The sequence below is a fragment of the Octopus bimaculoides genome, chromosome 28 (assembly GCF_046866305.1).
Source record: "Octopus bimaculoides isolate indiv1 chromosome 28, ASM4686630v1, whole genome shotgun sequence".
Classification (NCBI taxonomy): Eukaryota; Metazoa; Mollusca; class Cephalopoda; order Octopoda; family Octopodidae; genus Octopus; species Octopus bimaculoides.
This window is the reverse complement of record NC_142955.1, coordinates 2,727,944-2,742,981: the sequence shown is the minus strand read 5'-3', so window position 1 is coordinate 2,742,981 and position 15,038 is coordinate 2,727,944. Positions and strand designations below refer to the sequence as shown.

Below are 15,038 nucleotides of genomic sequence, written 5' to 3'. Positions count from 1 at the left end.
TACAACGAGGTGTTATAATCACTTTGGCTGATTAAGCGATGTAAAGCGTATTTAATCTCCATACCTTCGTTTTATTTGCTTTTTTCATTTTAAATTTGCTTTAACCCTAACCCTAACCTTAGGGTTAGGGTTAATTGTTTCAGAATCGTTTGTTTATGTAGTCGGAACTTAATGTATATCCGCTGAATGGACGTCAGTGATTGGTTGAAATTACAGAAATACGACAACTTTAACATGGAATAACTTATGGATTTCTTTTTTTTTTAAAGAAGACTAAGAGAAAAAGATGTTTTATATGACATATTCTACCAGTGTTCCAAGTTTCAAAGTGTTTCGTTAATGAAAAATGTGGCCCCCGTTTTAAAAAAGATCCCATGTTTCTGCCCCAGTCAATCTAAAACAGGTAGACACCCTACCATCACCCCCCATGGTCAAGAATACCCTTATGGACAGATGGAAAGGGTGGATCAGAGAGGCATAAGGACTCCTGAAGACTATGACCAGGTGAAAAAATGTCACCTGATAGTTGCGAGTACCAAAGTTACTCTAAAGGGTCAAATGTTGAAGTTCAATAAAAAGATATATGCCCAGGAAGAGGGGGCAACCATTGGTGTCAGTATTGCTGGCCATGTGGCCAAACTCTTTATGGTATGGTGGGATAAGAGATTCCAAGAATGCTCTGCAGAGAACTCCATAATCCTAACCATGTACTCTCGCTATGTTAATGATTTCAAAAGAAATAGTAAAAACACTTCCACAAGATAACATCTATGAACTAGAAGCTAGCACCATGAAGAGCTGCCCTCATCCATACGCATCGCATCACCATACCAGCACAGTCGTCTCTCCTGCTCACCACATCTGATGCTTCTTATCTCTCAGGCTGCTTACATCCTGTCAAATATGCACATGGACATTACACATCTAGTGGAGCATACTAGCTTCATTTCTTTCAAGCCTACACATGTCCTCAGCAGTCACAACCCATGTTTCTCTGCCATGTAGCATGGCTGTTTGCACACATGCATCATACAGTCTACCTTCCACTCAGAGCGAGGCCCTTTCTTACCGGCAGAAGTAACTTTGCCCATGCTAGTCTTATTCTGGCAGCTATACTTTCAGAACATCCACCCCGGCTACTGACTTGGTCACCTAGGTAACAGAAGCGATCAACTACTTCTAGTTTTTCCCCCTGGAATGCGATGGAATCTGTTTTCTCAATGTATTTGGTGTTTATTGCTCCTGTACATCTACCACACACAAAAATCTATCTTCCCAGTTAACCTTCCTTTGATATTGCTGCACCTCTTATGTGTCCATAGCTTGCACTGGGTACATCTTATGGATTTTCTACCTACACCTTCTCTACAGATCACGCAGGACCCTCGACCTGAAGGGGTTTCTCTGATTTGTCTGCCTTCCTACTCACTAAGGCATTGGATTTTGCTAGATTGACACTAAGGCCCTTTGATTTCACACCTGGAACTTCTCTAGTTCTGGAAGTGACTCAGCTATTAGAGCAAGGTCATCAGCATAGAGGAGCTCCCAGGGACAGTCTGTCTTGAATTCCTCTCTTATTGCCTGGAGGACTATGATGAATAAGAGGGGGCTGAGCACTGATCCTTGGCGAACCCCTACTTCTTCAGTATACTCGTTGCCCCCCCCCACCTCACCTTACTGACAGTATCCCTGTACATGGATCTTACAGCTCTCACCAATCACTCATCTATCCCTTGCTTCTGCACTGACCACTAGATAAGGGATCGGGGGACCCTGACAAACGCTTTCTCCATGTCAACGAATGCCAAATATGGAGGTTTATCTTTGGCTGGGTATTTCTCCTGCAGCTGCCTTACCAGAAATACAGCATCAGTGGTGCTTCTCCCTGGCACAGACCCAAACTGCATCTCATCTCTAAACTGACCCGCCCCCTAATTTGTTGGGCTATGACCCTCTCCGTGACCTTCTGTACTTGATCCAACAACTTGATACCTCTGTAATTATTCGTATCTAATGCCTCACCTTTACCTTTGTAGCAGTTGATTATGGTGATGCTACACCAGTCATTGGGGATGACTCCTTTGTATATCACCTGCTTGACTATATTCTCCTGTCATCTTATTCATTCCTCCAGGGCGGGATGTTAATAACCGCAAACATATGTTTGCGGGTTATTAACAAATTTATACAAAACTGTTTGGTTGAATATTCTTCTTTCTCTCTTTCTCTTTCCTTTCTTCTTTTTCTGTCTTTTTCTTTTCGCCTGTTATAAAATTGTAACTTAAAAACTGATGATGTCATTCCATCAACGTGTGAACGCTGGTTTCTCTCGTTCATACTTTACGTTTAAATTTCTGTAATTTTGGATTTTTATCACTTCTTATTTTGAACTTGAGAGAAAGACCAATAAAATATCTTACAATCGAATCGCGCTCTTCGTCTTGACTGTTTACCTTCGTGAAGAGTTACATCAATCCTTTTTAAAATATAATAATAATAATAATGATAATAATAATAATAATAATGAAGCAGGAAGTTCTGAATGAGCTTGCAGTTGTAGGGCATACAAATATGAATGATAGGGAACCACTCCATAAACTACCAAATGCACACCAACATAAAACGCAAATAAAAATTGGCAACTGTGTTACACAAGAGATCATACAACAAGTATGTGGCTCGTAGCAAACAAGCTGATGTCGACCAGAAACGCACGCATCAGTGGTTACGAAGTTCAGGGCTAAAAGCAGAGAGTGAAGGTTTCATATTGGCTGCTCAAGACCAAAGTTTATTAACCCGGAACTACCAAGCCAATGTGATAAAAAATGGAGCTGACCCAAAATGCCGATTTTGTAACAATGCGATTGAAACTATAGACCACCTAATCTCAGGGTGTAGAGTCTTAGCACCTGTAGAATATAAAGCAAGACATGACAGAGTCGGCCAGTATTTACACTGGACAATATGTTGGCATTATAAAATCAAAACCGCTGACAAATGGTATAAACACCATTCTGAAGCTGTAACTGAGGGAGAAAATGTGTCAATTCTCTGGGACTTCCCCGTACATACTGACAAAACTATAAAAGCTAATAAACCGGATATTATTATAAAAGATCAGACAAATAAGATGTGTTTATTAATTGACATGAGTATTCCCTCTGATCATAATATAGCGGCGAAAGAATTTGACAAGATCAGTAAATATAAAGACTTGCTAATAGAAATTGAAAAAATGTGGCACCTCAAGGTGACTACCATACCAGTGATTGTAGGATCTCTAGGAATGATAAAAAAAGGTACTGAAACCTATTTGAAAATGATACCAGGCTTACCATCCCTACAGGAAGTGCAAAAAATCGTGCTAACTGGAACGACTCATGTACTGAGAAGAGCATTATCGCTGTGAAAACAACATCCATTCATGAATTTTTTTGTTTTCTGAAATACATGTTTTACCTGTGAATTTGCGTGTGTAAACTGGGAATGCATACAACGAGTCTCTCTGCCCTAGGTGTACGGAAAACACTCGGCGAGAAATGGAAGAAAATTTGAAGAAAGAAGAAAAAAAAACAACATAATAATAACAATGATGATGTTAATGATGAGCTTATTGCATATGACGTTAGAGTCACTACAACTCATCGGAAAAGGTATGCCTGTGTGTGTGTATGTATATGGGTGTGTTTGTGGGTCCATGTTAATATGTGGGCTGTGACTGCTGAGGACATGCGTAAGCTCGCAAGGAATGAAGCCAGTATTCTCCGCTGGATGTGTAATGTAAATGTGCATACCTGTCAGAGTGTAAGTATCTTGAGAGAAAAGCTGAACATAAGAAGCATCAGTAGTGGTGTGCAAGGGAGACGATTGCGCTGGTTTGGACATGTGGTGAGAATGAATGAGGATAGCTGCGTGAAAAAGTGCCACTCCCTAACAGTTGAGAGAACCCGTGGAAGAGGTAGGCCCAGGAAGACCTGGGCTGAGGTGGTGAGGCAAGACCTTCGAACATTGGGCCTCACCGAGGCGATGACTACTGACCGAGACCTTTGGAAATGTGCTGTGCGTGAGAAGACCCGGCAAGCCAAGTGAGATCGTTGCCAGGGCCCCTGGACTGGCTCTTGTGTGGGTGGCACATAAGATGTACCATCCTGAGCGTGACCGTTGCCAGTACCGCCTGACTGGCCTTGTAGGGTTTTCGAGCGAGATCGTTGCCAGTGCCCCTGGACTGGCTCTTGTGCAGGTGGCACATAAAAGACACCATTTCGAGCGTGGACGTTTTTGTGCGGGTGACACATAAAAGCACCCACTACACTCTCTGAGTGGTTGGCATTAGGAAGGGCATCCAGCTGTAGAAACTCTGCCAAATTAGATTGGAGCCTGGTGTTGCCATCCGGTTTCACCAGTCCTCAGTCAAATCATCCAACCCATGCTAGCATGGAAAGCGGACGTTAAACGATGATGATGATGATGATGTATGTACATGTGTACATAAAGCAATTAAGAGTATGAAGACAGGGAAAGCCCCCGGCCCATCAAGAACCACTGCAGAGATGCTCAAAATATCTGGCAGTGTTGGCTACAGCCTAGTCACCCGTATTACGAACCAGGTGATACACGAAGGAGTCATACCCAATGACTGGTGTAGCAGCACCATAGTCAACTGCTACAAAGGTAAAGGTGACGCTTTAGATACAAATAATTACAGAGGCATCAAGCTGTTAGATCAGGTTATGAAAGTTACAGAGAGGGTCATAGCCCAACTAATTAGGGAGCGAATCAATTTAGATGAGATGCAGTTTGGGTTCGTGCCAGGTAAAAGCACTACTGATGCCATATTTCTAGTAAGACAGCTGCAGGAGAAATACCTAGCCAAGGATAAACCTCTGTACCTGGCTTTCGTTGACATGGAGAAAGCCTTTGACAGGGTCCCCCGATCCCTTATCTGGTGGTCAATGAGGAAACTTGGGATAGAAGAATGGTTAGTGAGAGCTGTGCGAGCCATGTACAGAGATGCTGCCAGTAAGGTGAGGGTTGGAAATGAGTACAGTAATGAATTCCGGGTAGAGGTAGGGGTCCACCAAGGTTCCGTCCTCAGCCCCCTCCTATTTATCATAGTCCTCCAGGCGATCACAGAGGAATTCAAGACAGGTTGCCCCTGGGAGCTCCTCTATGCTGATGACCTTGCACTAATTGCGGAGTCACTTTCAGAACTAGAGGAGAAGTTTCAGGTGTGGAAGCAAGGACTAGAATCAAAGGGCCTTAGAGTCAACCTAGCTAAAACCAAAATCCTAATAAGTAGGAAGGTAGATAAAACACAAACCCCTTCAGGTAGATGGCCCTGCTCAGTATGTAGAAAAGGAGTAGGTAGTAACTCTATAAGATGTACCCGGTGCAAGCTATGGACACATAAGAGGTGCAGCAATATCAAAGGCAGGTTAACTAAGAAGTTAGTTTTTGTATGTGGCAGATGTTCAGGTGCAATAAAGACTGTAAACAAACAGGAAACAACTCCTATCTCATTCCAGGGAGAAAAACTAGAGGTAGTCGATAGCTTTCGCTATCTGGGTGACCAAGTTAGTAGTGGGGGGGGGGGCGCTGGAAGTGTAGCTGCTAGAATAAGAATAGCCTGGGCAAAGTTTAGAGAGCTCTTACCTCTGCTGGCGACAAAGGGACTCTCACTCAGAGTAAAAAGCAGACTGTATGACGCATGTGTACGAACAGCCATGCTACATGGAAGTGAAACATGGGCCGTAACTGCTGAGGACATGCGTAAGCTCGCAAGGAATGAAGCCAGTATGCTCCGTTGGATGTGTAATGTCAGTGTGCATACCCGTCAGAGCGTAAGTATCTTGAGAGAAAAGCTGAACATAAGAAGCATCAGTTGTAGTGTGCAAGAGAGACGATTGCGCTGGTATGGACATGTGGTGAGAATGGATGAGGATAGCTGCGTGAAAAAGTGCCACACCCTAACAGTTGAGGGAACCCATGGAAGAGGTAGGCCCAGGAAGACCTGGGCTGAGGTGGTGAGGCAAGACCTTCGAACATTGGGCCTCACCGAGGCGATGACTACTGACCGAGACCTTTGGAAATGTGCTGTGCGTGAGAAGACCCGGCAAGCCAAGTGAGACCGTTGCCAGTGCCCCTGGACTGGCTCTTGTGCGGGTGGCACATGAGATGCACCATTTTGAGCGTGACCATTGCCAGTACCGCCTGACTGGCCTTCATAGGATTTTCGAGCGAGATCGTTGCCAGTGCCCCTGGACTGGCTCTTGTGCGGGTGGCATATAAAAGACACCATTTCGAGCGTGGCCGTTGACAGTACCGCCGGACTGGCCTTCGTGCGGGTGACACATAAAAGCACCCACTACACTCTCTGAGTGGTTGGCATTAGGAAGGGCATCCAGCTGTAGAAACTCTGCCAAATTAGATTGGAGCCTGGTGTTGCCATCCGGTTTCACCAGTCCTCAGTCAAATCGTCCAACCCATGCTAGCATGGAAAGCGGACGTTAAATGATGATGATGATGATGATGATGTGTGTGTGTGTATAGCTATATATGTATGTATACAAATTTAAATATTGAGGATGGGATATTTCCATTATAAGGAAAGAAGGCAAAAGAAGTGAATATGATTGGTTCAGAAACATGAAACACTTGAATGGAAATGCATGGAGAGGTGGTGGTGGTGGTGGTTGTGGCAATGTTGGAGATGATGTAAAGAAAGAAAGAGAGAATGTAGAATTGGATGGGAGGTGGGGAGAGGGTAACAGTCTGTGGTAATCTGAGATAGGTGTGTCGATGTAATCTGGCCAACATATACTACAACACAGCAACATATACACACACATACCTATACACTACAACAGACACATACTTTTAACCCAAGACACATACCCATGACAAGGTAACACCCACCAGGTATCTAGAAACTTCTTCCTGGTAGATTATAAATATAGCTTTAACTGCCAAACACAAGTCACATCATTGCCACTCTTGCATGATATTTCTGAGAGAGAGAAAGACTTCAGGCTGCAGATCGAGAGACTTCATCACTGACTCAGGTAATTATTTTAATTAACTCACAATTTGCTAACACACTTCGTTAAAGCTTCATTAGAACTATTTCAAACATAAACTCTTATATTGGAATTTGTTTTATTTTCAGGCAGTATTTTATAGACTAGAAACTTTTCAAAGATCTTACACTGTTACATTACAAGTAAAAATTTTCATTTCCAGAAGATAAAATAAAGTATAGTTTGGTTATAACTATGTCAAAACTATTTGATGGAAATTAAAAGAACGGATATGTTCATCTAAGGATACACAATTTTAGTGGATTTCTAATTCTCAAGTCAAATTAAAAGCTCAGCCAGGGAGAAGGGCCCTGCCAATGGCCCTTTATATTTCCAGGGTCTTCAAGAGTGGTGAATGGAAAAAAGACATTCTCAAAACAAGAGACCTAACATGAATACATACAACAGAGAAATCCTCTGCTAAAAGCATCCCAAGGGCCAGGTGATGGTGTTGAAAAAGGTGATAGATTAAGTCTGCAACCCAGGGAAGCAACAAAAGGATTTGAACTCAGATCACAAAGAACCACATTAAATACTACAAGGAATCTTGTCAAATATCTAATGATTCCATCAGACCACCACCTCAGACGGGCATTTTAATTATCGACCCTTGCATAATAAAAATCAAAATTAATCTCAGCATGATTTGAACTCAGCAGACAAAGAGTCAGTATAAATACCACAAGGTATTAAGTCCAATGTTCTAACGACTCTATTAATTGATCTTTTTCTTCTTTCAATCAATGAAATTTTTTTAACTGATTTTTAAAAATTTTAATATTAATCTTTGAATATAAATGGAATTGTTCTGGTGATTTCATTTCTATTTTATATCTTGAAGCAAACAAGAAGAAATGTTTAAATATTAAACAATTTGGTGACAACATATATTTTCTCTCTCAGCACATCTTTATCCTACATCAACATTTTAACGTGCAATGCATTAAATATGTTTTCTCACCATCTTCGATATTATTTATCAGATGGATGGCTTTTGAGAATTATTTGGTAAATTTAGAAATATTCTTGGAGATTTCTGTGGAGTTCAAATTTTGCCGACGTCAACCTTCATCATTTCAGGGTCAATAAAATAAGTACCTTTTGAGTTCTGGGGTCGATGTAATCAACTTACCTGCTTCCCCAAACTTGTTGGCCTTGTGCTAATATTTCCTAATCCACCTCATTAAACCCCCAATATTTCATAATAAACTACACCAAGTTATATCTCCTCACCTAACACAAAACAAAACACACTTCCCCTGCCAAACCCCTTTCTCATACTAACACATCTTTCTCATTGCTACCCAAACATTGTCCCTTATATTAAAGATAATTTAGATGAACCTACCTTTCGTTAATTAAGCTTATTCATTAACCAATCTTTATTATCTCAATCAGAACAAATAATAACGATCCTCTCAACATGCTGTGTATCAGTGTGATTATATGAAAGCCCATCTTTTGATAAGCTTTCCAAGTTTAATCAATGTTGTCTTTGATAATTGTGTGGATTATATTGGAATGTTGAGAGATTTACAGCATTTGTCAGGTTAAGAACCAGTTTCAACTCCAGCTTTATTGATATCTCTTAATCCAGGTAAATATGATGGAAACCAAGCCAACCATGACGGTCCCATCATTTCCAGTACATATAATCATTAGTAATACTTATATTCCATCTAATTAGCAAAATGTTCAGTCTGTCTTGTATCTGACAAATGTCTATGAAACATAAAGTTTGTTTTCTTAATTGTTCTGTGTTAATGAAGTTTGAACATGATTGCTGTGTGTTGGGACATAATATAGCATGTATACCAATTAAAGTTAATTTTCTCTACAGCATGGAATGTCTCGTTATTGAGTACTTTTGGAGCAGGGGAATCTTCTTGACTAATTATCGTTAAATAAGTCTAAGCCACTCATGACTATTACTTTGTGATGTTGAGAGCAAATATCATTTCCAGTGAATATAATTATTGCTAATATTTAGACTCCATGTAATTAATGAAACTTATTAGAACATCTTAAAATAGAGTGTAATCAGATGTTTATTTCTAATCATTATTATTACAACAGAAAGTTGTTTAAATATTAATTAGACAAGATTAATTCACTGACAGAAATACATAAATGTTTTTTTTTGTGTTTTTCAAATAATGAAGTAAACATCATCTCCCTGAAACTTGAATATTTTCACAAAGCTGAATGTTTTCCTTATATTTCATTACAGATTCACGATGGAAAACCAAACAAAACCTACCCCTTAGAAAAGTGCTTTAACTTACTCAAAAACAAAAAGGGATGAAGCAAAGGTTGCCCGTAAAAAGTTTGAATATGGCAGAGATGATGGTTCAAAGAGAAAAATGCCAGAGGAACGAGCTTCATCTCAGTCAACAACAAAACAAAAAAGACAAAAAGGAGAACACGAAAAGAGGGAAATAATGTTAACACGAAATATTTTGGATAAACACATATATTATACAAGGTTCAATGCATATGAAGACAAAATTAATTTGTTGAAAAATTCTCGTGAAAAAATATGTACTTTTTTAAAATATGTAGGAATGGATGAAAATACTTTTCTAAAAGAGTTTAGAAAGAGAACAGCAATTTTGATGAAAGACATTAAGGAATACGATTACAACCAAGATTTTATTGTGTTTGGAAAACTGGAATTGTTTTTGGAAAACTATTTAAAGACAAATGTTTTACAAGACAAACACAAAACAATTGAACCACCAAAAATAATCAACAAATTCCGGCCTCTTTCTCCAGTTGTAACCAGGGAAGCAAAGATGGATGAATCTGGTGAAGACTTAAGCAACCCAATATCCAATATTGTTGTGATACAAGCAGGGATTGTTACATATTCCCGCCATTGTATGACAATATGTTGTAAGACAAGAGACGGTGACAGAAATGATGTTCATTGCCCATCGTCTGTCACTGATTTCACCAGAATCAGTCAAGACACAGTTCTGGCCACCCTCCCCTTCCGAAAAACGATTCTTATTATCAACCCTTTAAGTTTTAAAATCAAAAGAATTCAGTTAGGATTAATCTTGGTTTCTTACTTGGAACATTCTACACTTATAGGTGTAGAAATGTTTGGTAGGACCATATACGTCTTTGACTGGGAAGATAATAGAATAAAATCTGAATTCATTACCAAAGAATCACCTACAGATATTGCTGTAGGAGCACAAAATAAACTCTTATTATCCTTTTCCAGTATTAACCGGGTTACCTGTTACAATGTGGATGGCCAGCAGTTATTTGAGGTTGATACCAATTCCCTGGACATGCCAACCCACATCACTGTGTACCAAAACCATTTTTATGCCCTCCAGGGACATATTATTTATCGGATTTCAGGTACAGGTGCTGTGACAACAAGAGAAATTGGCATGAAATGCCACCATATTTCTGTTGGCAAAGAAATCATTTTTGTAACCGATTATTTTGATGTCCTTCATATCATTAGAACAAATGAAGACTTTTGGCCCAGGCAGTCATATAAGCACCAGCTATGGACCCCAAGATTGGACAACTATATTCATATTGAGGATTGCTACAATATTACTAATATTCTACCTATGTCAGCATCTTCTATATTAATAACCTATAAGAATAATAAAGCTATATTATTCACTGAGACTGGAGAAATAATTAACCAAAATAATTCAACTTTCCTTGAGATTCCTTCTTGCTTTTGTAGACTCAACTCAAACAGAATTTTAGTGTTTTATCATGAAAAGAAAGAACTTCAGTATATCAACTGTCCTGAACTAAGCAAAGGCCCTTTAATAAAGGTCCAAACTGATTACAGGAAAATATGTCATATTGTATCAAATAAGTGTTTAGCTGTGACCACCACTGAAAACAAAAATGAGATCCATATCCTATTGATCAAGGAGGACAAAGTTGACATTATAGAAAGAATTTCTCTGAGACATTATAATGTCGCCATTGCTGCAACTCCAATTAATTTTGTAGTCGTAGATGGAAGCAAAAATAAAATGGTATTTTATTCCACATGTGGTGAAGAACTTTTTCAAAAATACCTTCCATTCTATGGCTACCCTCATCACATCTACTCTGATAATGTTTATTTTTATGTCCTCTTCAAGAGACACTCTATTCTGATATGTTATGATATATATGGAGAAATGAAATGGCAGTGGCAACTGCCTTTCCCTGTTCACCCTCACATTGCTGTTTTCCAAGGGACTGTTTATCTACCGGACACTCAACTCAACAGGGTCCTTCTTTACAAGTATCAGGACCGACCGTCTGGCTGTTGTTTACACCTGAAAAATCCTTATATTAGAAATCTAAATCTACGACTCAAAGAAAAGGAGAAAGACAAAAAACTTGTCATTGGCGAAATATGTAATCTGGCAAATGGACAGTTGGTGGTGTCCGACATCAACCATGATTGCTTGTTATACATTTCTAATGAAGGAGACATTGTGTCGGGATTATCTCTGCCGTCTCCAGCTACGGATATATGTCGATGGGATTCTCATCAAATAGGTGTCACATTACCCCTACAGAAACAATTAAGGGTCATCGGAAACCTATCAAAGACAGTGAGAAGTGTATCATTAGGGCAGCCTTATGTACGGGTGTGTAAGATGGGTGAAGGTGAGATTGTTTGTTATTGTGATAAACCATCACATTTAGATATTTTAGCCATCAATTATTATAATCAAGTTGAAACAATTAAGACAATTAATATCCCTTTTCTAGTGAAAGCATTAGCAATAGAAAATGAAACACAAAAGCTATTAATTGTTACTAAGAGAAGAGTATTTCAATGCTGCACTAGTGTTGGTGGTGGAGGTCATGATGGTAGACATCGTCGTCGTAGAAGTAGTAGTGGTAGTAGTAGTGGTAGTGATAGTAGTAGTGGTAGTGGTAGTCATAGTAGTAGCGGTAGTCATAGTAGTAGTAGTAAGACTGTCCACAGTGTTTTACTATCCCAAATGAAACCTCCCCCCAATCTCTATGGTGGTTGTATAGATAAAATGTTTATCTATCTGATAGACAACACTCGTATGTTTGCCATAAATGATCATAATTTGGTGTTGAGAGATCTGGTTAAAAACAACCAAGCTGATGTTTTTATCGACCTGGTAGATGTATTTTCCAGAAACATTTCTGTCAGTGAAATGTTGTCATCTTCTTTATATCTGCAAGACCTGACAGTTTCTGATAAAGCCAGACATATTCCTTTCCCTCAACAAATGGGAGAGAAAGAACCAGCAGGGATTCATCATTTGGTTATAACTGAAAATAATCTGATTGCAGGATGGGACGAGTGGATTAGAAACATTAAGCTATTCACATTTGATGGTCAACTTTTGGATTCTGTCAAACTGAATGTTAATGGATTTATTAAAATGTGTCGATGGCAGTCAAACACACTGGTCATTACGAATAGAGATTATGATTATGGTGGTGATGATAAATATCAACTGTGGACATTAAAAGTGGAATTTCCATTGTCGTTGGTAATTTACCAAACGAGAAATAAATATAGATGTATGGCTTCTTTATCAAACAATCAACTGGTTTTTAGTAAATGGAGATATGACAGTCATTTGTATTTTGTTGATATGGATGAGATACATTCGAGTGTGAAGGAAATAAAACAAATAGACATACCTGAACCATTATTAACAAGAAAAGAAGATGGAAATTATTCAAATGACATCAAGGATATTAAAGTTACTGCTGAAGATGTCATTATTGTCTTCCACAGAAGATTCATCATTTTCTTCAACAGTGATGGTCAATATTTACATTCAGTCAGACACTACATGGAGTGTTATTTTGGTGGTTATGACAGGATGACAATTGATGACAGTTTTTTGTACATTCATGGGGAGTGGGAAAAATATTTCGGTTTATCCGGATATCAAAACATTTTGTGTTTGACCCAGAATGGAGAATACAAGGGAATATTTTTAAATAAAAGAATTTATAAACATGAAGTATATTTCTCCAGTATAAACTGTAAAGGACCAAGATTTGTTGGAAGCCCCAGGAGGATATGGAGAGAGAATGAATTGTATGTTGAAGGGTTGTTTATGGTGAATCGAGAAAGGTTCCCGGTTGCTCGTTTACAAACAGACGAATTTGCTGTTCAAGTGAAAGATATTGACATCTCTGATGAAGGAAAGACAGTTGTGTGTGAAAAAGCCAATAATGGAAATGTTAAAATATTTTATGAAGATGGGGAGCTGCTATGTCACAGAAATGTGGCAAGTTTAGTTGGTGGTGTGTGTTTTACACAAGAAAAACACATAATGGCCACGGTTCCCAAAAGAAAAGAAATATTTCAACTGAATGGAAAAGATTTGAAGACATCTCAAGCTTGGACAAGTCTCATCCCTTATGGTGTAATATGGAGAAAAGTGGGGGGTATTTACTGGTGTCAACATATTGAATTGATTGAATGTCATTGCATAAAGATTGATGGGGACCAAATGAACATTCTGGAATCTGTGTCGTTATTAAATCTTGATTCTGGTCTTTGTTTCCCTTTCATTACATCTGAGGAAATATTCAGTAATGAATTAATTAATAAATTGGAATACAGAGGAGGAGATGGGGGTGGAGGAAGAAGAGGTGAATCAGGTGAAATAATTAGTAAAAGTAGATTAAAGGTGAGATGTGGTAATTACATAGTGGAGATTAATAATTCAGGAATTGATGAAATATCAGTGAGGAGACTTCCATATAGAACATCAATGGTCCCTTTTTCCATTCCTGCATTCGAGGAACCTGTTGATTATGATTATTGGGACATTAGGGATCAGAACAGTAAACTAATTAAGTTAGATGAGAATGTGAGTGTGTTGATATTTCGAGAAAGTCTCACATTAATCAGAACAACAACAACAACAGTGGACATACTTCAACATGAACAACAAGAAGAAGAACCACTGGACATTTGTCGGTGGACAGATGAAAGTTTCGTTGTCGCCTTTGGGAGAGAAATGAGGGTCTTCAACAGGGATCTCCGTCGTTTAAAAACCATCAGAACTGAGAAATACTACAACAGGATTTATAAATACAACGACAATCAACTCGTGTGTGGTGGTCATTATATTAGAGACATGACTCGAAAAGAGAGACTCAAGAAATACAGAAGAATATGGAAGAAGAACAAGTTTTACTATTATTGCAAAGACCCCGACATCTTTGACCCTTATTATGTGGATTTGTTTGATATAAAAGATGGGAAATGTAAAGATGAAGTGTGTTGGGGGAAGATGAGGAGAATAGGAAGGTTGGAGGGAGATGAAGGGGTGGAGGATGTGGGAGTCACATCTTTTGGTGATGTTGTTGTTGTGAGGAGGGAGAAGAAGGAGTTTGGATGGTGGAAAGATTGGTGTGTTGTGGAATGGTTCAGGGAAAAGTCTTTGGTGAGGAGAATAAGAATAGAAGGAAGAAAATATTCTGGTCTGGTATGTTATATTGCAAGACCTCATTTAACCATAATTGGTGAATGTGTTTATATAACAGATACAATAAACAATATTTACGAAATACCTCGACATATTGAAGGGAAAACACCTGAAGATGATGAAATCCTGATATCTGAAGATAATCCAAAATATTTACTTCTCAGTGAAGACGATAATGAAGTCTTTGAAGTATTTGGTTTTGATGTTTCAGAAAATTCTTTGATGGTTTTTGGAATTATTCCTGGACCTCAATCCTTTGCTTTCTTTCATTATGACAAATAAATATTTCCAGAAATATTAAACTTCAATCTTATTCTTTTTATTATTATAAATGGGTTCACCCGGGAATCGAACCTGCATCACATACATTGCATTCTACACACTAACAATTAGTGTTGTAACATTCCTCAACACTCTTTGTGTGTGTGTATATTGTGGAGGCGCAATGGCCCAGTGGTTAGGGCATAGGATCGCGGTTTCGATT

At 38.8% G+C, this 15,038-nt stretch overlaps 1 protein-coding gene across 2 annotated transcripts in view; it reads left to right on the top strand.

The window, feature by feature from the left end:
- The window catches only part of LOC149130466 (uncharacterized), a 21,734-nt gene extending 6,878 nt beyond the window's left edge, over positions 1 to 14,856 (top strand). Inside the window, exons 1-2 of one of the 2 annotated variants that reach the window (XM_089344327.1) lie at positions 6,768 to 7,061; positions 9,307 to 14,856. In XM_089344327.1, coding sequence (XP_089200453.1) covers positions 9,440 to 14,836 — 5,397 coding nt within the window. In that variant the 5' untranslated portion in view covers positions 6,768 to 7,061; positions 9,307 to 9,439 and the 3' untranslated portion in view covers positions 14,837 to 14,856. Of the gene's footprint in view, positions 1 to 6,767; positions 7,062 to 9,306 lie in introns of those variants that run through there. The other variant, XM_089344326.1, reaches the window with a different exon arrangement.
- Positions 14,857 to 15,038: the final 182 nt, after the last annotated feature.